General features: G+C 40.3%; 3 protein-coding genes across 3 annotated transcripts; all 3 read right to left on the bottom strand.

The window, feature by feature from the left end:
• Nucleotides 1-5027: 5027 nt before the first annotated feature.
• On the bottom strand, nucleotides 5028-9521 carry rabl2 (RAB, member of RAS oncogene family-like 2). The gene is made up of 9 exons (XM_046036423.1): nucleotides 9382-9521; nucleotides 8769-9150; nucleotides 8586-8615; nucleotides 8349-8428; nucleotides 8171-8250; nucleotides 7227-7338; nucleotides 6903-7000; nucleotides 6566-6649; nucleotides 5028-6194 (listed from the first exon to the last, which is right to left on the bottom strand). Exons 2-9 carry the CDS (start codon nucleotides 8873-8875, stop codon nucleotides 6111-6113), a joined length of 675 nt encoding a protein of 224 aa, XP_045892379.1. The 5' UTR covers nucleotides 8876-9150; nucleotides 9382-9521; the 3' UTR covers nucleotides 5028-6110.
• Nucleotides 9522-17725: 8204 nt separating this feature from the next.
• odf3b (outer dense fiber of sperm tails 3B) lies at nucleotides 17726-20146 on the bottom strand. Its single transcript, XM_046037545.1, has 7 exons — nucleotides 20010-20146; nucleotides 18941-19054; nucleotides 18654-18857; nucleotides 18415-18516; nucleotides 18218-18339; nucleotides 17988-18128; nucleotides 17726-17905 (listed from the first exon to the last, which is right to left on the bottom strand). The coding sequence occupies exons 2-7, from the start codon at nucleotides 19050-19052 to the stop codon at nucleotides 17810-17812; spliced, it is 777 nt and encodes a 258-aa protein (XP_045893501.1). The 5' UTR covers nucleotides 19053-19054; nucleotides 20010-20146; the 3' UTR covers nucleotides 17726-17809.
• Nucleotides 20147-20952: 806 nt separating this feature from the next.
• zgc:77752 (uncharacterized protein LOC393862 homolog) lies at nucleotides 20953-24377 on the bottom strand. Its single transcript, XM_046037541.1, has 12 exons — nucleotides 24187-24377; nucleotides 24013-24093; nucleotides 23545-23663; nucleotides 23297-23434; nucleotides 22927-23198; nucleotides 22530-22829; nucleotides 22162-22416; nucleotides 21958-22074; nucleotides 21742-21843; nucleotides 21494-21574; nucleotides 21261-21371; nucleotides 20953-21153 (listed from the first exon to the last, which is right to left on the bottom strand). Exons 1-12 carry the CDS (start codon nucleotides 24375-24377, stop codon nucleotides 21031-21033), a joined length of 1890 nt encoding a protein of 629 aa, XP_045893497.1. The 3' UTR covers nucleotides 20953-21030.
• Between the last annotated feature and the right edge of the window lie 1066 nt (nucleotides 24378-25443).

Genomic DNA, 25443 nt, shown 5'->3' with positions numbered 1-25443 from the left:
ACGGCCTACCAACCTCACCGACTACACCGCCACAAACCATCCTCAAATCCTCTAGCCTCAGCCTACCCCAGGAGCCTAAAGAGGTCCGCTTTGTAATGAGGAGCTCCAGCGCCCGTTCCCGCTCTCGCTCCCCATCCCCATCACCTTCCCATTCCCCTGGGCTGGGCTCACCACTTTTAGCCCTCCGGCCCTTCCACCAGAAACCCCTGCACCTCTGGAATAAGTACGATGTTGGAGACTGGCTGGAGAGCATCAATCTGGGGGAGCACAGAGCAGGGTTTCAGGAACATGAGATTGAAGGCTCTCACCTCCCGGCTCTAACCAAGGATGATTTTGCTGAGCTGGGAGTGACACGAGTTGGACACCGCATGAACATTGAACGAGCACTAAAACTGCTGCTAGAGAGCTGACCCCTGCCCTGAGACAAAGCAACAGATGGATAGAAAGATTTGAGGAAAGGGAAAAGCTGGGGACCGCTCGTCTTTTACTCTGGCTGATTTTATGTTCTGCATCACAAATGTTTACCTGTGGTCCTTAGCAACACTTCACGTTCCCATTCTGCATTAACACCCAACACTTGGCACTGCACTGAAGAGGAGGAGTCAATACATTCGTCCGCCTCTACTCAGCCCTTAGTGTCTGCCCATCTCCTTGCCTGCAGTTAATTAGATCAGACCTCAAAATGGGCTCTGGACTTTCTTTGCCGAGGAGAATCGCATGAGCTCCAATTAAAACATTTGATTTGTGAAAGCTTCAGTTGTTCCCTTAGTAACACCCACACTTTCTCTCACACTATTCCCTCCTCTCCTCTCTACCTCTATCCCTCCATCTATTAGGCCTCTGAAAGCCTTTAGCAGTTTGAGTAAAGGAGGAGGAGGATGAATTTTCGTTCCAAACAGAAAGCTCAGTTGCCTTTCAAAATATTTATACAGAGATCAGCGATGATGAACACTGGACTTTGGACTGCTCTGAAAAGGTGCGTCTTCTCTTTTCCTGCTGTTGTTTTTAAACCGAAGACTCTGGAGCCCAGAGGTGGAGCTCTACAAAGTAAACCACGGGAGAAACCCCCTCTGCCTTGGTACCCAGACTGTACTATCTATTATATTTGGAGAATGTTTAACCAACACTCGTGGCTTTTTTCATAATCAATATTTTGGTTTTCCAAAGGGAATATTATATATATATATAGGTATTATATAATATGATATATATGTATCTAAATATAGCTTTCAGAAGAAAAGACAATGTTGCAAAAAGGAATTATAATAAATTAATCTGCGCCTGTTTTTGGTTTTTAGTATAGAAGGCAGAGAGAAATCTTTAAATTTATTCCACCAATAGTTTACTCATTTCTACCAATTATATACATAATAAATATATATATATTTGAAATTTTAAAAAAGTATATAGATATGGAAATGAAATTTTTGTCATAGGTATACAACTTTCCTTATGGTCGCCCTTTCTTGAATCGTAGCATGACAAGTTGCATCATGTCTTGGACAGAGTTTGTTGTTTGCTTTTATTTTCTTACGGTCTTCCTTCATACTAAAGGGCATCCCATAATGTGAGGCTGAGACCACAGTTGACACCCATCCCTGCTGCTTCAGACGTGATGTGGTTCTGACTCTGCTTTATCCACAGTAGCGTACAGTAAGGACCACCTAATGAGACAGCTAACTGGTGAAAGGGGCTCCTCATCTTTTGCCTGTTAATCACTCAGGGATGGAAGTTTGGGGCACTAGCATGGAGAGGTTGTTGGCTGTTGTTTTAATATTATCTATTTTGATTCTTACCCCTGAGGACAATTTAACACCACCACAGTCTGAAAAATGTTTAAGGGCTAGTAAAATTTCCATCCCTGTGACACTGATGATGCTTCTCAGACCAGGCTGCACAAGGTCTGGTATAGTGAAAGAAGGATGTCAGGAGAGGGAAACAAAATGGGCTTTTTATCAACACCAGTGGAAAGGAAAGGTGCAAGATAGTAGTAATCTCTTTCAGATTTCCTTTTCGCTGCAGAAGAAAATCACTATTATAAGATCCAAGTGTGTGAACCTGAACCCAAATTAAGCTGAAACTGTTGAAATAAAGCAGCTTTTACCTGGTGTATAACCAACAAAAACTTGTCATATATGGGCTTAAATGAGCTAGACATAAAGTATATGCCCTTCTGAAATGCCACTGCAGGAAATGTGTTTATCAGGCTGTGGGGATGGGAAAGCCTCTGTAAGGTCTTAAAGAAAATTCAGTATTTTACAACCTGGCTGTGTCTTGCAATGTAGCTGCTTCTCTTTTCTCTACGATTTACTTAGTGAGTGAAATATTATCATAAATGGTGGCAGCCAGAACTAACACCCAGGTTGTAAAGAAAAAATAAAAATAAAACAACAACTGAATTTTACTTTAACAATACAAAATCTGCAATTGTACTCATGAGTAGCTTCTGCTGGCAGTGAGAATCAGTGAGTTTTATTCACGCAACAAAAAGCATTTTATCCATAGCTTTTCTCTAACGGACGGCCAGGCAATCTCTATTACCACTATAAACCTCTGTACATCAGCAGCATCCCGTCAGTATGCCGAGGCAATTTCAGTTGGCGAGAAGTTGTGTGCATCTATTTTTCTTTTCTTGTTTTGCTAACAGTTTGTAAAAAGCGGGTGGTGAATATAACGTTGTATCGGGGTTGTAGGAATAGCACTCACTGCCTCACTGTGACCTCACTGATCATTTTACTTCTGACTCCAGTGTTACAGTATGTCTTCAGACTCATTTGGACTTTTTGTGTTTATTTTTTTCTATTGTTTTCTCTTTATTTTTTCCTTTCTTGATTTGTTACCCTCGGACACTGTGGGTAGATTTTGTAGCGTGTGGAACATGATTCTTAAATCTTTCACTCATTTGAGTTTTAGAGTGACAGAAAAAAGACAGAAATATATATATATATCCTGTCCATTCTAAACTTACTTAACACTTGTAAAAATGAACAAACTATGAAAATTTGCTTTTTTTTTTAATCACAAGCAATGTATATATGATAGATTTCATATAAATTTTTGAAAAACAAAAAGTATATAGATCTATATATGAATGTTTGGCATATATGCATAGTTAACCACCTGTGGAAAAGGTGAGCAGATTTTATTCTTTCTATGAACTCTTGAACTTTTGAACTCTGATCTATGAACTAGGGGATGATTTGCACAAAACAAGGTGACAAGGTGCTAACATAAAAGCCACCCAACGTCCAAGCGCATGCGTGCATCTGGATTCGCTGAATGTCTCTGTGTGGTCGTTCTTGTGTGCGTACCGTGTGTGTATGACTGCGCGTGTGTGCAGGTTTCCATTTCTTGTGTGTATTTGGTTGAGAGAGAGACAATAAGAATACACGTGACAGTGGGTATGGTTGATTGTTAGGGTTTACATCTTTGGAGTTAGTCCACTATAGCCTTACTGTTTTACCATCAGAGATTCCCGGCAGTGGCTGTGTCACACAAACACACACACTCACACACAATACTTACACACAAACAGAAAAATGCATGCATACATTCATGATCTATTCCAGATTGATCACTGATCTGCATTCTTGTTTTGTACTGACGTCTTCAAAAAGTGGACTGCTCGGCCCAAGGGGCAGAGACAGACAGAGAGAGTGAGGTTACCACAGGGTATTGAAAGAAACCATCGTCATGTTTTATATTGAAAGACAACTACAACTCACCTTTTAACTGTGTAGGTACAGCTTATGCAGTGTCACTGTTTTGTAAACCCATTCCCAGATGGCATCTGCGCTCTTTACCCTCCACTCTGTCTGGCAGCACTCCTTTTTCCTTTTTCAGACCTTCAGTTTCTGAGTTTTGGATATGCTATATGAGGTGATTCAGTAAGGAACAAAGAACACAGAGAAAAAATGTGCCAAAAATAACTTAACTTTTAACTGTATATTTGTCTTTGCTTTAGGACTATCTTAGTTACAGCATTCTTGAGCTGTTAAAACTCAATAATATGGTGCCATCTCCTGGAAATCTTGAGAACTACAGACATTGCTAGATCCTTCTGTATTTCTGACAGGTGGAAATACAGTCAGTTATTATTTTGTAAAAAAGGCTATTGCTTAAATTTATATATATGTGTGTATACATATATATGTATGTGTGTGTGTGTGTGTGTGTGTGTATATATATATATATATATACACACACACACACACACACACACGCATATATGAATAGCCTATATACATCTACCTGTGAGCTTTGCATTAACATTTCTATTTAAATTTTGAGACAAAGTATCACAATTGCTTGATTTTACTGTGATGAAGGTTATTATCTACTACTGTTCCCATATAAATACAAACACTTATAAGAGGTGAACGTGTTGTAGAAAACAGGTCAGATAGGTGTGTAAGTTTACCACAAATACAGATGCAAAATAATGCTACAGAGCAATGTGTAACAGACTTACACATCATTAGGTCAAATAAGTTCAGTGAAGGGTTATCTTTGTCTTATTTTCTAATCAACAAAGCACAATCTACATAGTGTAGGGGGAGCAGTGTAACTTTTTTAAAAACCCACTGGGGGGTCCGGTCACCCACTGGAACCAGTGATCTTATCATCAAAGGGTTTTTTTTTTCATTGTTGGTTTTCTCCTTGTTTGCACTGTGAAGTTTAGAACGGTGGATGTATCACTGCAACGCCTCAGCCTTGTCTCACACGTTAGCTTCCCCTTCTCAACATCCGATTACCAGGCAAATTATCTCCAACCTTTCTCCCAGTGACTTCTGGACGCTTATAGCATTAGAACACCTCCTCCATTTTAATAAGGTTAACCAGAAGCTACCTAGTATTCTTCATGCAAATAGAGCAAGGGTGACAGCAGTGAAGGCTGAGGCAAGATCTGAGATGTTGCCCAGGATATCTCCACCACAAAGATATATGTTTGTTATATTATGTAATAAATTTATAATTAAAACATGAACTGCATCAAAGTCTGCTAATTCACTGTTTCTGTATTACAATTATGTTCCAGTGTGATTTTATTGTAAGTAAATGCCACCAAAAAAACAGTCAAACATAAATTTATACACATTGTTTCTGCGCACAACATAATCCATCGTCAACCGTTTATCCTGCGTACAGGGTCGCGGCGGGCTGGAGCCAATCCCAGTTTAAACTGGGCGAAAGGCAGGGTACACCCTGGACAGGTCGCCAGTCCATCGCAGGGCCCACAACATAATCATCATATAGAAATTATTGAACGGTGTGTTAAATTGAGTGTCACCTTCTGCCAGAAAATTTTCCGGCAAACTTCCTGCTAATATGAATGAATGTACACACAACCATCATAAATCCATCATGAAGGTCACAGCTGGCTGAGCTTTCACAAGAGTTCAATACAACTGATGTGTACTCAATATATGTTGAAGTTGATCTTGTGGCTACTGCTGGATCACAGAGAGACATGATAACAATTTGGTTACATGGTACATTAAGTTTTCATTTAAAGGGCGCTAAGAAACATTACATCATAAAATGAATGCAACAGATGCAGCGCCCTGCTGGCACGGCACACAATGCTACACACCAACATCGAGAACAGCAGCAAATATGGTTCATAATCACATGTTCTCTTTGTTGTCTCTTTGACTTTGTTTTCAAGGATTCACATTCTTATTACGACACAAAATTAGCAAACATTCAGTCTGATTGTAGGATTTTACCCTTACTGTTATTATAGTAGATGTTGTTAGACAAAGTATGAAGGACAATGAAAAAAACAGAACCTACAACAACACAATTCCTAATTATTCAACCAGGTGTATTTCCCTGCAAATGTCACTTGACAGATGGAGGGCAGTGACTTAAAACCTGACTAAAAGACTGTATGCCAACCTCTGGCAGTACAGTTACACACCAATGGTATAAAAGCAGACGACCAACAATTCACAAGGGCCAAAAATGTGCCTGTTGACGGTGTCCGTCACAGAGGGTCAGAGATGTCTGACATTTTGACTAAAAGAATAATTTATTCACAGCATCAACCCCAGAGGACGACAAATGATCCATGAGACGACAGGAGGGTTTTGAGGATCTGTAAACGTCTATGACACCAACTCAGGACTCTCTGCTTTCAAGCCGTCTTCATCTGCTTCTGAGTTATCTTCCTTCTTCTCCAGGTCAAAGTTCTATAAGATAAGTGCAACAAATGACATCAGTACACACATGTTTTCAATCATTTCAGCCACAAAGAAAGCAAAGTAGCACAAACATTTTCCACATGAACAAAAAAAGTCATTAAAATGTAAATTTGTGTTGGAGTGCACAAATACTCCTTTAATTAAATAATGTAGGTTTTGACTAAGATTCTGTAAAATTTCTATGTAAAAAAACAACAAAGACAGGCTCTTAAAGCATTTAAGAGTTTCTTAGAGCAAGTATTGCCTGATAAAACATTTATTCTTTGCAGTCCTTTAGTTACAGTTGTATAAATCCACACCAGCTTAAAAAATGAGCCCATCAGTAATCAGACTGTGTTTTGGTATTCAGAGAGATGTACCTCTAATTCTTGCATCACTTCATCCATGAAGTCGCTGGGGTTTTGCTTGTAGTCCACTGCCCTCTTGATCATCTCTCTGAACATCTGTTTTATGACAGTTACAGTCAGAAGTATCAACACACACAGGGCCAGTTGAATTTATGCGATTATACTGAATTATAGGGTGAATTAATTTTATACTTTTGTTCATAAATGACACACTGTCAATCCTGTTGTAAGCGCATGTTCAACATAGTTACACAGTTAACTGTAAAACTACTGAGCTTGAAATGTATAAAGAAATAAATGTAAGGATCACTCCCATTAATACTGCAGGATAATAAACAGAATTTCAAACCTTAACTACATTAGTACCATCAGCTGCTGATACAAAGTAAAATGGGAGTCCTTGCTTCTTTGCAAAGTTAAAGCTTCTTTGTGTTATCTTCAAATCAGCTGCAGACATGACAAAAAAAAAAAAAACATGTTAACATCTGTAAATCTAGAGTCAATTTTGTTGGTCAAACAATTAACCAAACGGACAGAGCAAAGAGACAACAGGTGCAAGCTTAAAAAAATAAATAAATAAAACACGTTCACTTATCCTGCAGCAACATTTACATTAATGCAGTCTTAAAACCAGAACATCCATTGTTATGTGCAGTGGCAGAGCTAAACTCACCATCGATTTTGTTGGCCACCACACAGCAGGGTATCTCTGGTCTGTACTCTCTCAACTCCTTATACCAGTTGCCCAGATTCTTATATGTGATCTTCCTTTGAACATCAAAAACCTCAGAAAGAGACAGAAGAAAGGTTTACAAAGCAGTTCAGCCTTCTTTGCTGGCAGCAGTCATCTAACAACTCCTTGTTGACTTCTCTGCAAGAGGACTGCCTTACATCTTCATCTTCAATCACAATTCATGACAGGTGTGCACCTTAACCAGAATGCATTGTGATATTTCATCATTTCTTCTGCATAACGCACAAGAACAAGGTTCATGAGAGAAAAATATTCTTTAAAAATGTCATACATATACTCCCACATACAAACGCAACAGACACACAACCACAGACAGTATTCAGCAACCAGACACCACCCTTAACACACCATCGGAGTTATTAAAAGGCAATCTGAATGAAGAGGGTTTTTAAATGTTTTTGAAACAGTCCACAGACTCAGCTGATCTGATGGGAGGAGGGAGATCTTTCCAGAGTCTGGGTCCTAGGACAGAAAAAGAACAGTCGCCTTTTGTTTTACGTTTGACACGTGGTAAAGCTAAAGGTTTTTGGTTGGATGACCGAAGAGGACACCCGGTGGTGTAAGGGGTTAGTAGCTCAGAAATGTTGGCAGGAGTTAAGCCATGTAGTGCCTTATAAGTGAATAAAACCTTTTTAATCAATCCTGACCTTAATGACCTTGATGCGTGATCTATAATGAGTCCTAGTTAAAACTCCTAGCTGCTGCGTTCTGTGCAGGTTGTATATGTGCCAGGAAAGTTTGACTTGGGTAGGTGGAAAGGGCATTGCAGAGAAAATCAAAGCAAGTTCCTGGCAGGGAGCAAGAAAGGGCAGACTAAAGTATTACTGAAAGGCACAAGTCTTGAAACCAAGAGTGTGTTTTACCATGATGCATGCATGTGCTTTGTGGTAGTATGAGGGATGCATGCTCTGAAATCTCTCCTGACCAGCGGTGTCCCAGAAATCTGTGAATCAAAAACAAAACCCACAAGACGATTTTCAACTGGGTAAAATAATTTTCTGTCACTGAGAGCAGAACAAAAGCAATTTGTACGATACATACCGACTGCTACTGTCTTGTTTCCTACTGTGGCTGTGTGTTTGTAGAGAGTCAAAGCATAGGTTGACAACTGCTGTGGACGACTGTAGAAAGAGTTAAGGATCTTAACCTCTCAAGACAAACTATCTGCTTTTTTGACGTGCAGACAATGGCTGTAATGGCTATGGTAGGATGATAAAATAGGACTTAAAAAATGACTGACATGTTTCATTTATAATTTTTAAGGTTGGTAAAGGATACTATTCGTCCATGAGAAACCTCTCCATGAGCCTGAGAAAGAGAGAGAGAAAAAAAATAACTAAACACAACAATAAATTAATGTTAAACAGGACTAGAGATACTCTACTGAGGAAAGTTAAAACTATTTTGAAACACAAAAGAGCTACATGGAGCTAAGATTGTTACAGCTAACTTAATACTCACTTAGATTTACCAACTGCGCTGTCTCCCAGACAGATGATCTTCACTTGTTCGTCTGCATCGTACTTCTTTTGGTCCAGTTCAGGGATGCTGCCACCGTCGCCAGCCATTTTCCTTTTCCTTCCTATTTTTTATTTTTTTACTTTCTATCGTTTTGACTCAGATGGTTGTGTTAGCCAACGCTTGCCTAGCTGAATTTATAAATACCTGACAAAGGGATCTAAGCTCCGTGAGGAGCTAACATCCGACGGCTATTGACAACGAGACTACGTGTTAGCTAACGTTAGCTTGCCATTGCTTAGCCGAGGTTAACATCATGTGGTTCGGCTTGATATCGCTCATTTCACCGGTCCGTCGATACTCACATCAACAACATTGATGCTAGCTGAAACGAAGAACAATACAGAGGCGGTCATTCATTACATTTGTGTGTCAAGTGCTTTCTTAGTGTTATCTTCAATTAGCACCCTGTAGGAGACAACGGATGCTAGCGCCGCGAACTAAATTACATTTAATACAATTTGTTAACGAAAGTGTAAAGTTGCTGATTCAAATGTCGCTGACAGTTGTGTGTATTTTCTTTTTGACTATCATGAGGAAGCATTAAATGACTTACTTTACTCATATAGGTATCCAGAGATTAAAAGTTTGTATGTGTTGCATGATTTTCCCGACCGTTTTCGTTACTATGCAACGGAGACGCTCGAAGGACCACTTCGTCATGGTCACCGCTGTCCTTACATGTGCCTGTCAAAAATGCTCAAGTTTACTAAATGTGGCTATTCTATGCATGTGTTTAAAACTGTAAGACAAAAATGTTTTGGAATATTTGACCAATATTTCACTGAATTTGAATAACTATATAGTTGGTAGGCTATAACCAACATAAACGGTCCATGAAGCCAATTTTTTTCCCCCTTTTGTTTCTTATCCCAGGTTTGTAAATCGACAGGCTCTGCTGAGAAGGAGCTCCACGTTAATGTAATAAAGACTTGATATTACATTAATTAATGATCAAATGCAAATTATGGCATGCCTCAATGTATTTACTGTTAAACCGTTTTCTCATCATTTGCCTTAAAATTACAGTGAAGGTAAGGGTTTGCAAAAGTTATTTGCCTTAACTCTGCACCTGCCTGCAAGACAAAATCATTCATTTAAGGTATAAAGTAAAAGCAATCAAATTCTTTTTTTTTTTTACTTACTTTTTTTTTTATTTCACATGAAATGACAAGCATACATATATACAACAACATATACATTAGGAGATGGTCTGACAGTTTCACTTCTAACCTATGATCATGCCCTCGCCTTCTATCCCCAAACATTCCTTCCTCCGTCTTAAAAGGAGAGAACCTGAGTAACCTGTAGCAATAAGTACATACCTTCACTGTCAAGTGTACTGCAGTAAGTATAAATTACATTTAAGTTGAGGGGAAAAATAAAAAAATAAAAAAAATAACCAATAAAAGAGGTAACTAGAGTTCTGACATTGTCTGTATTACTGGTAACCATCTTTGATCAAACCTGTCTGACTTGAGCTGCAACCTCGCTGTGATTTTCTCCATGATGAACACACTTTTTACCCTTTCTCTCCATTCAGTTATACTGGGAGGCTGTGGCTTCAACCAAGAGGCTGTGATTGCTTTCTTTGCTATTAAAAGCAGAATTCTCAGTAAGGAAGTCAAGTTCCTATCTATAGCATTATCTGGGACTATACCCAATATGTACAATGCTAGATCTAAATTAAAATTAAAGTCAATACCCAAAACCTGTTCTATTTCCTTTTGAATATTCTTCCAATAATCTAAAATCTTAGGGCAATCCCAAAATATATGTGTAAAGTCCCCTACCAATCCGCAACCCCTCCAACATCTCTCCGAAGTATTACTATACTTTGATGTAATAGATGGAGTGTGAAAATACCTCATTTTGATCTTCCAATCAAACTCCCTCCACGTCGGGCTGCTAGTTACCTTATGCCCTGCTTTGAATGTTTCTTCCCATTGTTCATCTGTTATTATTATATTTGCTTCCAATTCCCATTTTTCCTTGACATCCAAATTGTTATTGTTAGATTCCAATTGTAGTACCTTATGTTTTGATATAATCCCTTTCTTTGTCTCTCCCTCTGTATATGCCATTAACAATTCTTCTAGTTTCGATGGGGTGTTAGAGATCTTCTCCCACTCCTTATGTGTCTTAAGGTAATGTCTTAGTTGTAGAAACTTGGAATCATGGGCTGGTAAATTAAATTCTTGTGTTAACTGTTGGAACGACTTCAAGGTTTGTCCCCTAAACATTTGTGCAATATATTTTAACCCCTGTTGTGTCCATCTATTATATCCTGCATCCATCATAGATGGAAAAAAATCTGGGTTTGTTTCGAGTGGCTCTACAAATGGTGTTTGACAGTTTCAATTTCTTACGTACCATTGACCATATTCTCATTGTCCCCCTGATCCAGACATTACCCACCTTCAGCCTCTTTAGTGTTACCTCACTCAAAAATGGAAGCGACTCTATAGGTACATTTATAGAGTTTTGTTCCATTCCCACCCACAATGTATCTGCATCATTAGTAATCCACATAATAATAGCCCTGAGTTGAGCAGCCCAATAGTAATTTTTTAAATTGGGTAAATTTAACCCTCCGTTCTCTTTTGGACAAAGAAGTGTCTTATATTTAATTCTAGCCCTTTTCTTTTTCCAAATAAATTGGGATATAATCTTGTCTAACATTTTAAAGGTAGAGTTAGAGACCATAATAGGCAATGACTGGAACAAAAACAACAGTCTTGGTAGTACATTCATTCTCACAGTTTCTATCCTCCCCATCAGAGTCAAAGGCAAAATCTCCCACCTGGTCAAATCTTTTTTAATTTCAGTTATCAATTTCCCATAGTTCGCTTCAAATAGTTGTGACGTAGCAGAGGTAATAATAATACCCAGATATCTGAACCCTATATTATTCCATTTGAACTTGAATTTCCCCTTTAAATCGGCTGGACATTGACCTGAGAGCATCATAGCTACTGATTTAGCCTCATTGGTCAGATATCCTGAGATCTCCCCATACTCGTTCAGGTTATTCACCAGGGCTATTAATGAAGTGGAGGGTGCATTTATATATGTTAATATATCGTCTGCGAATAGTGATATTTTGTGTTCTGTCCCCCCCTCATCCCTTATTCCCTTTATATCTTTATTCTGTCTTATTGACTCAGCCAGTGGTTCCATACTTGCAGCAAACAGTAAAGGGCTCAGACAGTCTCCCTGTCTGACTCCTCCTTTGAGTAGGAAAAAGTCTGAGCAACACCCATTGACTCTAATCCGTGATTTGGGGTTTTTGTATACCATTTTCACCCAGTCTATGAAGGTTGTGTGAAACCCGAAATTTGCTAATGTTTGGTAAAGGAAGCTCCACTTTACTCTATCAAATGCTTTTTGTGCATCTAAGCTGAGCAGCATGGCAGGCTGGGATCTGTTTGTGGCACATGAGATAAGATTTAATGTCCTCCTGATATTGTTAGCACCTTGCCTTCCAGGAATAAAGCCTGTCTGATCTGGTTTGATCAATTTAGTTATATGCCTCTGCATTCTACGTGCTATTATGTTTGTTAATATTTTCAAATCATTGCAGAGCAAGCTGATAGGTCTATATCCCTCACATGAAGTTGGATCTTTGCCCTCCTTATGTTGGACCGAAATGGTGGCTTCTGACCAAGTCTTTGGCAAGTCAACTGATGCCAGAGCATAATTAAAGACTCTATGTAGTACTGGTGTGATCTCCCTTGTAAAAACTTTATAAAATTCCCCTGGAAACCCATCTGTACCCGGGGATTTATTATTTTTGAGATTTTTTATGGTATCTGATATTTCCTGTATTGTAATTGGCTCTATCATTTCAGATGCCTCTTCTGCCGATAGTGATGGTAGATTAAATTTTTTAAGAAACGCTTGAGTCTTGTTTTCCATGGAGTCTAGCTCAAAGTCGTTATATAAGTCTTTATAATATTCTGCAAAAGCTTCCGCTATCTCTGTCGGCTTTATCACAGGTTGTTTGGAACGGGGATGTTTTATTTTGGAAATAATCCTACTTGTTTGAGCCTTTCAAAGTTGGAATGCTAGAAGACGACTTGCTCTATTCCCCATCTCATAATATCTTTGATTTGTAAAGCGTAGAGCTCCTTCTGCCTTGAATGTTAATAATTTATCTAATATGTGTCTGTTTTCTTTCAGTTCGTGGAGTATGGTTTCCTTTTGTGTTCTACTTCTAGATCTCTGATTTTACTCTCTAGCGCCCTCTGCTGTTTTAGACGATCCTTTCTTAGTCTAGAGGTTACTTGTATGATTTTTCCCCTTACCACTGCTTTGCCCCCATCCCATAGAGTCGCTGGTGATACCTCGCCATTATCATTTATTTCCAGATATTCCTTTAGATTTTCTCTTATCTCCTTTACTACCTTCTCATCTGATAGGATTGACACGTTCATTCTCCAATATTTAAAAAAAGATTCTTTATCTATTGCTACAGTTAGAGTAATGGGAGCGTGGTCACTTATAGTTATTGTCTCTATACCACATTCCACAACTTTGTGTAAATGTTGCTGTGATACACATAAAAAAATCTATCCTAGAGTAACTACCGTGTGGGTTTGAATAAAAAGTAAAATCCTTCTCTCTAGGATTATTGTTTCTCCATGGATCAATAAGACCTAACTCCTCAATGACGTCATTCAATACTCTTTTTTTCTAGAAGTTGGTCCTTGTTCTGGTGGTAGCCTGTCTAATTTACCATTTTGTACCGTGTTGAAGTCCCTCCATCAGTACCATCCCCTTTGCACTGCTAGAAATAACATTGGCTATGTTTTTAAAGATTGCTTCATTTTACTCATTCGGGGCATGTTGAGTATTGATATAGTCATATCTCCTATGGAGCCAACAACCATTACATATCTTCCCATATTATTCTTTATCACTGATTCAACAGAAAATGGTAGGGACTTATGGATTAATCCCAGAGTCCAGAAACACTTTTAGCTGTGCAGGATATGGGGACTGTGCCTTCACGTTCTTCTCTTTTTTTATGACGTCCCGTACCTGTTTCCTCTTCTTTTGTATTTCCGTCGTGTAGTCTTGATTGAAGTAGATAGTTCGTCCCTAATATGTAATATGTAGTCTTTGGTTTCCATGCTTGCTGTATAACCTGTTCTTCCATACGTGCGTCCAAGAAGCGGACAATGATTGCTCTCGGGGGAGCATCACTTTCTTTCGGTTTGGCGATTAACGAGCGGTGCGCTCTTTCAATTCGGATGTCCGTGTCGTCTGGAATTTGCAGTGATGAGTGGATAAAGTCAGTTACGAAACCTATCATGTTGTTTTTCTCAGAGCCCTCCGGAATGCCATGTATCCGCATATTATTGCGTCTCGATCTTGATTCCAAGTCTTCACACTTTGCAGTCAGCTTAGCCTCCTTATGAAGGAGAAAGGCGGCCATTCTTTCTAGACGCGCCGTCTTGTCCTCCGTGTCTCCCAGCCTCTTCCACATGTTTCACCTGTTGCTCTAGTGAGGTTGTTCTTTCCATGAGCTCCTTCATGTTGGTCTCTAGCCTAGCCAGGGCCTTATTGTTATCCTCAGCCGCTTCTGTGTGCTCTTGTCTCAGCCTGCGTAACTCCGCCAGTATCACCGAGTCCTGTTCACCTGCGGGCTGCATCTTGCCCGGTGTTGTTCCCGATGTTGTGTCGGTACATCCAGTATGTGTTTGTTCTTTCTTGTTAAACCTCGTTTTTTTATCCATCTCTCCCAATTTACTTTCTTTATCAAATGTTCATGGGTTTGGTTAGCTTTCTGTTCTGAAAGTAGTTTTAAAGAGCTGTTTTAATTGTTTTTTTCGAGCGCTTATATCCACGCTGCCTCCTACCACATGGCGCCACCGGAAGTCCCAAATTCTGTTGCCATATTATAAAAAAGCAACCCTTCCTCTACATGCCACCATCAGAGGCCCTTGTTTGAGATCCCATTACATATGTGTAAGGTAGGTGTAGAAAAAAAGCTGTAAAGTAAGAATGCTTTCAAAGATGGACATGTTAATAGATTATATGTATCAATTAACAAAATGCAAATTGAATAAACAAAGATATATATATATATTTATAAATCAAATCAATATTTGGTGTGACCTCCCTTTGCCTTCAAAACAGCATAAATTCTTCTAGGTTCCCTTGCACATGGATTCTGAAGGAGCTCAGCAGGTAGGTTGGCCCAAACATCTTGGAGAAATACCAACAGTCCTTCTGCGGATTTAGGCAGCCTCAGTTGCTTCTCTTTCTACATATAATCCCAGTCAGATATAGTCATTTATTTACCAGGGACAACCCACATTAATCAACATTGTGATTTACACTTCAATGTAATGTAATGTACTGGAGTTAGCTAAAAAGCTAATTTTCATCCGTAGTTCCGAGCAGGTTGTAACATTGCTTCAAGAAGTAGGTTACTGCAAGAGAAATAAAATACTTTATAATACGTTACATAAACGTTAAAAGAAGTACGTTACAAAAGTGAACAGAAGTATGTAAAAGCATATAAGATTATGTAAAGTGCTGAATGACACTATATTGCCAAAAGTTTAGGGGCGCCTGCCTTTATATTCACATGAAGGTTATTGACATCCCATTCTTAATCCGTAGGGTTTAATATGGAGTTGGCCCACCCTTTGCAACTATAACAGCTTCAACTCTTCTGGGAGGCTGTCCACAAGGTTTAGGAGTGTGTTCATGGGAATTTTTGACCATTCTTCTAGAAGCGCATTTGTGAAGTCAGGTACAGATGTTGAGAGAAGGCCTGGCTCACAGTCTCCGTTCTAATTTATCCCAAAGGTGTTCTATCGGGTTGGGGTCAGGACTTTGTGCAGGCCAGTCAAGTTCTCCACAACTCTTTCATCCATGTCTTTATTGACCTTGCTTTGTGCACAGGTGTGCAGTCATGTTGGAACAGGAAGGGGCCATCCCCTGTTTCTACAAAGTTTGAAGCATGAAATTGTCCAAAATGTCTTGGTATGCTGGAAATTAACAGTTCCTTTCACTGGAACTAAGGGACCAACCCAGACTCGTCCATCAGATTACCAGAAAGAGAAGTATGATTGGTAACTCCAGAGACCACGGCTCCACTAGTGTCCAGTGATGGCGTGCTTTACACCACTGCATCCAATGCTTTGCATTGCACTTGGTGGTAAGGCTTGGATGCAGCTGCTCTGCCATTGAGACCCATTCCATGAAGCTCTCTACACACTGTTCTTGAGCTAATCCAAAGGCCAGACAACGTTTGGAGTTCCGTAGATATTGACTCTGCAGAAAGCTGGCAACTTCTGCACACTGTGTGCCTCAGTATGCGCTGACATGCCTGAGTTTCTGTTGGTCCCAATCGCTTCCACTTTGTTATAATACCAGTTGACCGTGGAAGTAGTGAGGAAATTTCACAAATGAACTTATTGCACAGGTGGCAACCTGTGTAACACCTTAAAGATTAGGCAAGAATCTGAAAAAATTTAAAACTCCCTAAGTTGGATAGGTTGTCCTTTTTTATTATATGACAGTGGTGGTAGCTATTGACCTATAGGCTTTCTATCAAGTGTTTTTGTTTGTTTGAGATCAGCTTGTGAAGCAGTATGTTATATGGGAAAAGATCACAGCTTGCATAAAACGTTTGCTGCCTCTGTTGTTGACATGTCTAAAATTAAATTTGATGGTGTTGGCGATTTTTTTAACCTGTTTTTTAAATCTAGGATAATTCCAAGGTGATGATGTTGAGATCAGGGCCCATACCATCCTTCCAGGACCTCTGTTCTTAATGACTTTCACTGTATGTTTGGAATCGTTGCCATGCTGCAGAATAAATGTGGGGCCAATCAGACGCCTCCCTGATGGTACTGCATGATTTATCTGCCTGTACTTCTCAGCATTAAGGAGACCATTCATTCTGACCAAATCCCCAACTCTGTTTTTAGAAATGCAGCCGCAAAAAAGCAAGGAACGTCCACCATGTTTCACTCTTGCCTGCAGACTGCCTCCTGCTACAGCCAAATATTTCAAATATTGATTCCTCAGTCCAGAGCAACAGCTGTGATTTCCCTGCACACCAGTGTGAGTCTATGCATAGTTGAGTCACGTGGCCTTGTTTCCATGTCTAAGGTATGGCCTTTTGGCCGTAACTCTTTCATGAAGGCCACTTCTGACCAGACTTCTCTGGACAGTAGGGTGTACCAGGGTCTCACTGTTTTCTGCCAGTTCTGAGCTGATGGCACTGCTGGACATCTTTCGATTGAAAAGAGAAGTAAGCATGATGTGTCTTTTATCTGCTGCAGTAAGTTTCTTTGTTCGACCACTGTGTCTAGGGTCCTCAGTCTTTTCCATTTCTTTGTGCATCTATAAAATAGTTTGGGAGAGACCTTGCTGATGCAGAATAACTACCTTGTGTCTTGTTGCTGTGCTCAGTCTTGCCATGGTGTATGACTTTTGACAGTAACCTGCTTCAGCAGCCTCACCTTGTTAGCTGTTGTTGAGTTTTGCTGTTCCTCACCCAGTTATATTCCTCCTACACAGCTGTTTCTGTTTAAGTTAATGGTTGTGTTTCAACCTACATATTGATTTTATGATCATTAGCACATGTTTGGTAATTGTTTAAGCATACACCTGACTTTATGCAAGTGTACCTAGAAGAATTTATGCTGTTTTGAAGGCTGAAGGGTGGTAGATTTTTACTCTGTTCACTCACTTTAAATGTGTGTGTGTGTGTGTGTGAGTGTGTGTGTGAGAGTGTGTGTGTATATATGTATACATATATGTATATGTGTGTGGATTGGCCTTTATCAGCTTTGCATATCTGAATACTGCACATTTCCCTCATAAACTGCTCAAGCTGCACATAAACAGCAATTTTCAAGTCCTGACGCAAATTCTTGCTGTTTGGTGACTTTTTTTTATTCAGTTACTTGAAAGTGGTTATAACCCTGACAAGGTGACAAGTACCAATACGAAGGGGGCTATAACTCTGGCACATCTACAATAAGGGGTGAGATGAACTGCGAGTGACGCAGTCCAAACGAGAAGCTTGGAGCTTTTGCTCTTGTGAAGGTCACCTACGAAGAGACAAATGTCAGTGAATGGACAAAATGTACAATACTTTGTGATGATCAAATAAGACATAATGAGGTTTCTTACCCGCTCTGGATAGTATGCACCAGGTCCTGGTTTCTTTGTGGTTTCACCAGGTGAGAAGTTGCGGCCTGTCATGCTATACTGGGGAGGTTTTTGCCTGTAAGTACAAGGATCCACAACTTTGTAGGCAGCAGGACCAGGAGTCTGGAGGGCAAACAAAAATATAGAGAACAAAAGTAAATCACAGGATTTCTAGATTTCTTTATGGAAAAAGTTTTATTATGGATATGTACCTTCCTTAGGTCCTCATGGAAGCTTCCAATTTTGCTGCGACCACAGAGTGAGTATGTGGGAGCTGCAGATGTGGCCACAGTTTTGTGCCCCAGCACAGGGGGCAGACTGTAGGAGGCTGGACCTGCAGTATGAGCGAAAGGTGAAGTTTATATTCTTCTCAATCCACAGCTTAAATAAAGTTGACACAATGTTTTACCTGGTGTTTGGTTATTGCAGCCTTCTTTGCTCCTCCCAGATAAAGAATAAGCAGGAGCAGAGCGGAAGATTGATTTTCCTGAACGCTCTGGGGAATAATTGCCTGAAACACCAAGGAGAGTTACATAAATTGCTTACTGGTAAAGTGGCATATTGTCAGCTTTTGATGGATAATCAGCAGTGTTTAATTTTCACGTGCTTTTACAAAGTCTATTTTAATGTGTAAGGAGTTTAGCTGACCTGGTCCAGGGGCCTGGAACAATCCTGGCTCCTTTGGACGGCTGTGGAGTGAAAACGCAGGAGTGCCGTCTCGACCCTCTCTGGTGATATTGGAGGGGACAAGGTATTTTGGTCCAGGCGAGCAATCAGCAGTGGCCTGGTCATGACGTGTCCCAAAGCTGAACATTGGTGCTTTGTATTTGGTAGGGTCGTGTTTAGAAATACCTTAATGGTGGAAACGAGGACAGAGAATGTCAATTATATGTCAATGGTGCTGAAAAAAGGCTTAAAGCCAATTTTGCCTGTACCTGTGAGTCCAGGTAGTGCATACTTGGGTCCTGGACTACCATAGAGGGCAGCTATGGGCCCTCTTGGCTTGTGGGGCCTCCAGGTCCCAACCCAAGGTTCAGTGCTTGCCATTACTTTGAGAGAAAGAGAGAAAGATGGATTGTGAAAAGCAAATATATGTATTAACTTTTAAGTTACAAAGAAAAAGAACAATAACTGGATTATTACTAATGGGTCTGTCTGGTGCTTGAGGTATTTTAGTCCACTCTAAACATAAATATTCCTTCTTAATATGAGCTGCAAATACCTGGGACTCGTTACAACAAATTTGTTTTGTCCTTCATCAACATTCTTACAGTAAGTTACTCAAACCAAATATAAAATAACTAAGTAAATAACTAAAATAAGTTAAAAATATAATGTTAAAAATGGTCTAATTTTTCTTATTAAACTATGACTATTTTTGAAATTCCATTGTCTAACATATGTTTGAATTGTTTATTTGTTTGATACTTTATTACTTCAAACACCATGAAATATTCAAGGTATAAAGGCCAACAAAACAAAGACACTTTTAGACAAAACCATAAAAACATCTAAAGCGCTTATATTTTATTATATATAATTAATATCCCCCTCTCTGTTTCTTTGGTTGATTATTTCCTTCACTTGTTAAACTGCATGTTAACAGGTTAGCTTTAATAAAGCAGCAGGCTAGTCAATGATAAATCCTTCTACTGGCCTAATCTATTGTAGCATTTTCTTTAACTTACACCTAATTTACACAGCTGTGAAAGTTCCTGCATTAACGTTAGTCACTGTCACTTATTCAGGTCATCTAAAGAAATACATTTTGGGCAAGCTACTATGCTACAATAGAGGCCAACAGTTTTTTTGTTGGTAAAGTGAAACCAGTGTTACACTAAAACCAGTGATCTGTATCACACACCCAGAGTAAGTTAGTCTTTAACAAAACTACAAGATGTCTGCCAAGTGCATCCAAACTTGTGACGTCAGTGACTGCATTCAGTTTGGTTCAGTTACTAGTCTTAGTCTTAATAAAATTAAATAAATAGATATATGATTTACCTCATAAAAGTTCTTGATCCTGCTTTGCCTCTAGGTCAGGTTTTATCCCTGGAACTCAGCATGTGCTTTGAACCCAAACACAGATTGTTTAGTGCTTGACAACTTCACTATGGCAATGTTGCCATGGAGATGACTCTTTGACAGGAATGCTTAATATGAGGTGGGTGTGTGTGTGTGTGTGTGTGTGTGTGTGTGTGTGTGTGTGTGTGTGTGTGTGTGTGTGTGTGTGTGTGTGTGTGTGTGTATAAACAGCGCAGGAAGTCCCAAAATGTGAATCCATAAAACGGTGTGTGCAGATGTTGTAAATAATTTATTAGGTACGAAAGGCTGACAACAGGCCACAGGGTCACACTGTTCAGATTTAATCTGCTAATACTAAAATACAGTATCTTACATACTACTGAAAGTAGACATAAAAGAAAATGTATTAGCCTACAGTTAACATTGTATCAATGTCATTATTGAAGTAAGTGAATTAGACCTACGATCCCACCCTTTTTTTATTAAACAAAATTTAATTGTGGTTTCAACGATACATCAATTCAAATATGATGTGGAGGTGTTCTGACGAATCAAATTAATCCATTTTAAGATGTGTGATATTTTGTAAAGAGGAAGGTAAGATGTGGAGGTGGACTCCAGAAGCCAAATCTCACTTAGGGCCCTTTTTCACAGCAGACATTTGAATATGGCATCGTTGGAAAAGCAAATAAGCAAAAAGGTGTTACTGATAACATTAACAATGGCTCTGTTCTATTCTAGTGTCCCAGTAAGCCATGACAGTGTGACAGTGAGCCAACATGCACAATACCAGGACAGTGAAACTGAAACAACTAAATGGAATTTAGCTATTGTTAATTTTATCTTTTACACCTGCGCTTTTCCCACTACGACTTGTCAAAATGTCTTCTGTGAAAAGTGCCCTTTACACCTCTTGATTTTGCCCAAAGTCAGGTGCCCAAATACCACATCTTTTAAAATAAAAAAGCTGCTGCTGTTCCGCTGTTGTGGACGCCGCTCTTCAAAGTGTAGCATTGGTGCTGCAGGACCTCGAGAGGTATCTGTAGTTGTGAAAGACTTCTCTTAAACTAGTTTTCAGGACCTTCATCAAAGCTGCAAGGCTTCCCATTTCCTCTTGGGGGCACTGTTGGTAAAAAAAAAGGAAAAAATAGACAATTATTGAACTCAACTTCTTCTAACGGCACACCAGCACACGCACGTTAACATACTGTGAATCCACATTTGTCTTACCCTTGTAAGCTTCTGCATCAGTCGTTGCAGCACTGCGTCCTCTCTGTGCGGACACAGGCTAGTCACCGTACTCACACATCTTAGCAGACAATAGATGGTGTGTCTCTGTGGCTGTATTGATTTAATATTGAAAATAATTTTTGAAATCTTTGCCAAAGAGGTTTAGAGGCAATGTTTTCTTAATAAGAATACTCAAGAGTCAAAGATGACTGATCATACATCAGCTTCCTTACCTTCCTGAGCACACTGAGAGGCATCCTGCTGTTTGCTCCACAACTCAACCTGTCTACATCCTCTACACTCAGAACAGGCTCCTGGATGAGGTTGGAGGAAACAGAGATAAGACTGAGAGGAAGATGTTTACCAAGGTATGGGAAGTGTAAATTGAAATTCAACATCAAGGTGCATTTTTTACTTCACCGTCGCTGTAAAATTGGGAATAGGCTACTGGCATTATGTCCTCATCTTTGATGCCACTTACCCTTAACTTGTCCAGCCAGGTCCACAACAGACAACTGAGGACATGAGGATCTGACTCTGTGACCAGCAGAGCCCAGCCACACTCGCTACTGTTCAGCTCCTCCTGTTGAAAAGGTGAGTGACAGTATTCATTCAGTGGCTTTAGAGCTCAACATTTGTTGACATGTTCAAGTGACATGTTCTGATGGAAAACCATGTTGGCACCAGTGTTTGTCACCTGCAGCAGTGCCGACCTTTGCAGAATGGTTTCTCCTGGAGGACCTTGGTCTGCCATTGCCTTAGCAACAGCACGGGCGACTGAGGTTGGGCCTGGATTATGTGGATTTCTGCACAACTTCATATGACAGAGGTCAGAATGTTTTACTCAAACATCAAAGTGTTCTCCATCATCTGCTGTTTTCACAGTAAGAATCACAGTTACCTCAATGTTGGAGCTGTATTTGGGAAGTGGCTTTTTAGCTGGGCACTTGAACCTCTTTGCACGGTTGTTGCCTGTCCTCATGCCAGATATTGGGATGTTGAATGTATAATATTCGTTTTTGGTGGTCTGGTGGCCTGGTGAAAGTGTGGCAAGGATTGAACTGACTGGCCTCAGATCAGGTCGCATCAGATCCTGTACACACCAGTTTCTCTCATTTCCAACTGCTGGGGTGCAGTATGGACTGAACTCCAGATCCTTCAGGGACAGAATGCAACAAAGTGAGAAAAGACTCTATGACCAGTTTTTTTTTTACAGATAATATTCAGAAACTTTATGTAATTCTGGATAAATAATGTGAAATCAGACACATTTACTGTGATCTTGCTGAGGTCAGAGTCGCTGTAGCTGCGTTTGTCCAGCAGCACCTCTCTCTTCCTCTCCAAAAATCCCAGTGGCTCTTCCCAGGAGGATACTGACCCCGAGCCTACCCACGAGCCCTTACGACCCTCTCTTAGTAGGGGCAAGTAGTGTTTGGCCACCAGGGTCTCCCTCACAGTTGTGCTCAGGGTCCTCAGTGCTGACCTCTTCTCCAGTTCATCGTGGACCTCTGGAGGAGCAGGGAGGCCCAGGGCTAAGCAGGAGAGACGCATACACAGAAGGTACACCACCTAATGAGATGATCGAGAGGAAGTGAGAAAGGGAAACTGTTCTACAGCACAGTCAGGTATGTTGATGACAGATGTAGTATAATGATAAAGACCTGACCTTGGGTGTATGTCTGAGGGTGCGTGCCTCCTGGCCATGCAGCAGTAGAGTCTGTCGGTTAAGGTAGTGCTGCAGGGTAAAAGGGGTTCCATGCCGCAGGCTGAGGTCTGGGTATTGGACCAGCTGTGTACCAAGCAGGCGAGCAAAGTCAAACACCTGGCTGATCTGTGCCCGGGTTTGAATAGAGCGAGGCCGTTTAACGCGCACATAGTGGACGGCCTCACTTGGGCTGATGCGCAGGGTGTAGATCAAGTAACAGGCTATCAGGACACCTGTTGAATAGCAAGAACACAGCAGAGAAACACATGTGCACAAGCTGAAACACAGCATTTACATGTACAGTAGATACCACATCTATTTTCAGTCCAACCTGTCCTGCCGAGGCCTGCGTGGCAGTGCACAGCCACTCTTCCTTCCTTCACTGCAAAGGCCAAAACCTTCACCCCATCAATTATACCGACGAGAGACGACACACCGAAATCTGGCATCCCAAAGTTGTAAAAGTAGACTGCAAATATAAAAATATGTGCACACATGAATGTTTTTAGGGACATAATGGACATTTATAGGACCTAATTGTAACTTCCATGTTGTGTATTTACTGTATCAAGATCTCACTGTCATTTTCCATGAAGATCTGCGGAGAGTATGTGAAACCACTCTCAGGGTCTAGGGGTGGTCCACAGTGAGCATGCTCTCCGTGCACCTGCATGTTGATGATAGATCTGATGTTCAACCTGGGGGAAAAGTCATACATTTTGAAGGCAACAGGTGACACTAGTGCTGAGTTTATGCCTCAAACGTAAACTTTCTTGTTACTCGTTTAAAAAGTAATTAAAAAGCAGTACTGTCAGAGATCTTATCCTCATTTTACCCAATGAATTGACAGTAGGTATTTTGTTTTTACACATTTCTCATCTGGATTTGTTTACCCACTTTGTTTTCAACTAATTACCTGTATGTGTGCAGGGGGCTGTGAAATAAGTAGCCCCTTGTCACACCTTTTAAGAAGGCTCATAATTCCTAAAGCACTTTGTGTATCATGCATATCCACACACTGCACAGACACACAGAAGAAACTGTTACCTGTGAAACTGTTCTATGATGTTGTACTTCTCAATCAGATGATTGGATGGTCGTGTCATGGCAATAATGTCATCTGTCACCCTGCAATAGGAAGAAGTTCATAATCAGTAAACTAAACCTTGCTTACTCCTCCCAACACAGCAATATCTATGAGACTGAGTCACATAGTCTCACCAGGAGGAGAAAAGACCACGAATGACCTGTTGATTTAGATTCCAGCACTCTGGTCCTTCATAGCGGCAGTCTATTCCTCCACAGCCCAGCAAACAGAGGAGCTTGGGTGGGATAGCCTTCACCAGGTTCTCCCTGGCCTGGGTGTATGAAGGCTGAGGTACCGGTATGTGCGAGCTCATGGTCGGCATCATCCTGCACCAGGGGAAAACCCCAAGATCAGCCTGAGCTATCACACTGAAGATGTGAAGGACTGTGCCCAAAGTGGGCCAATTGGCAACCTCATGTCACCTCCTTGCCACTGAGCGTGAGCTGTAATATGTTCTGTAATAATCCAGTATAATATAATGTAATCAATAAATTTTCAATTTAAAACTTACCTTTTCGATTGCGTAGGGTAGTGACGCTGTAAATCCCATTTAATGTATTTCCAGAGTTTAAGTGCAGGAAAGTGAAGAAAAAGGATGCTGAAAGTAGAAGAATTCACATGTGCTCCTCTATGCTGACCACCCCGCTGCTTACAGATACACACCCATACACACACACACACACACACACACACAGCGCTGACCCAGCTCCACTAAGCCCGATTAGCTGTCATAAATACATTAGAACAGACATTCACACATTATAGCAAGCCAATTATATAATGCTTATACCTTCACCGATAAACACTGTATGAATGTCCTAATTACCTGTCACCAGCTAAAGCTTCATACATCAGCACCAGTAGGGTTTGTGTTTACTCTGAACGAACAAGACGTTGTTCATGTTAGGTCTTATATCCAGACACACCAGCACTGTCTCTCCCCTCACCGCTTACTGTACCAGCCACCTGAACAGATTTAAATATATTATAGATGAGTGGAATCAAAGAAGTAGCTGTAAAAAAAACTATTTGAAAACCTGACTTCATAAGGTCTATGAAATGTATGTCTTAAGGACCAAGCGTGACAGAAAACTGACACATATCATGGTCTGCTGCAGTGTCTCTGGACATATCGGCCCCTGCAGCGCAGTAATGGTAATAGAATGATAATGATGGGGATGAAAGTAGTGAGGTGACTACAATTAACGAGCCCTTCATCTCTATCTCTTCTCATCTTCAAATTATTACCAAGGATATAACTAACTAAGTCTTAGTCATGGCCTATACTGTTGACATGATTTATAAACGCAAAAAACTCCTAATTGAGAGAAACCAAAGGCAGCATATAAATTCTCCATGAGGAATTATTAGTTATTCCTACAAACACAATG

Source organism: Micropterus dolomieu, linkage group LG22, assembly GCF_021292245.1.
Source record: "Micropterus dolomieu isolate WLL.071019.BEF.003 ecotype Adirondacks linkage group LG22, ASM2129224v1, whole genome shotgun sequence".
In the NCBI taxonomy this organism is placed as follows: Eukaryota; Metazoa; Chordata; class Actinopteri; order Centrarchiformes; family Centrarchidae; genus Micropterus; species Micropterus dolomieu.
The sequence above is the reverse complement of the archived record's forward strand: the minus strand, read 5'-3'. Positions and strand labels throughout refer to the sequence as shown.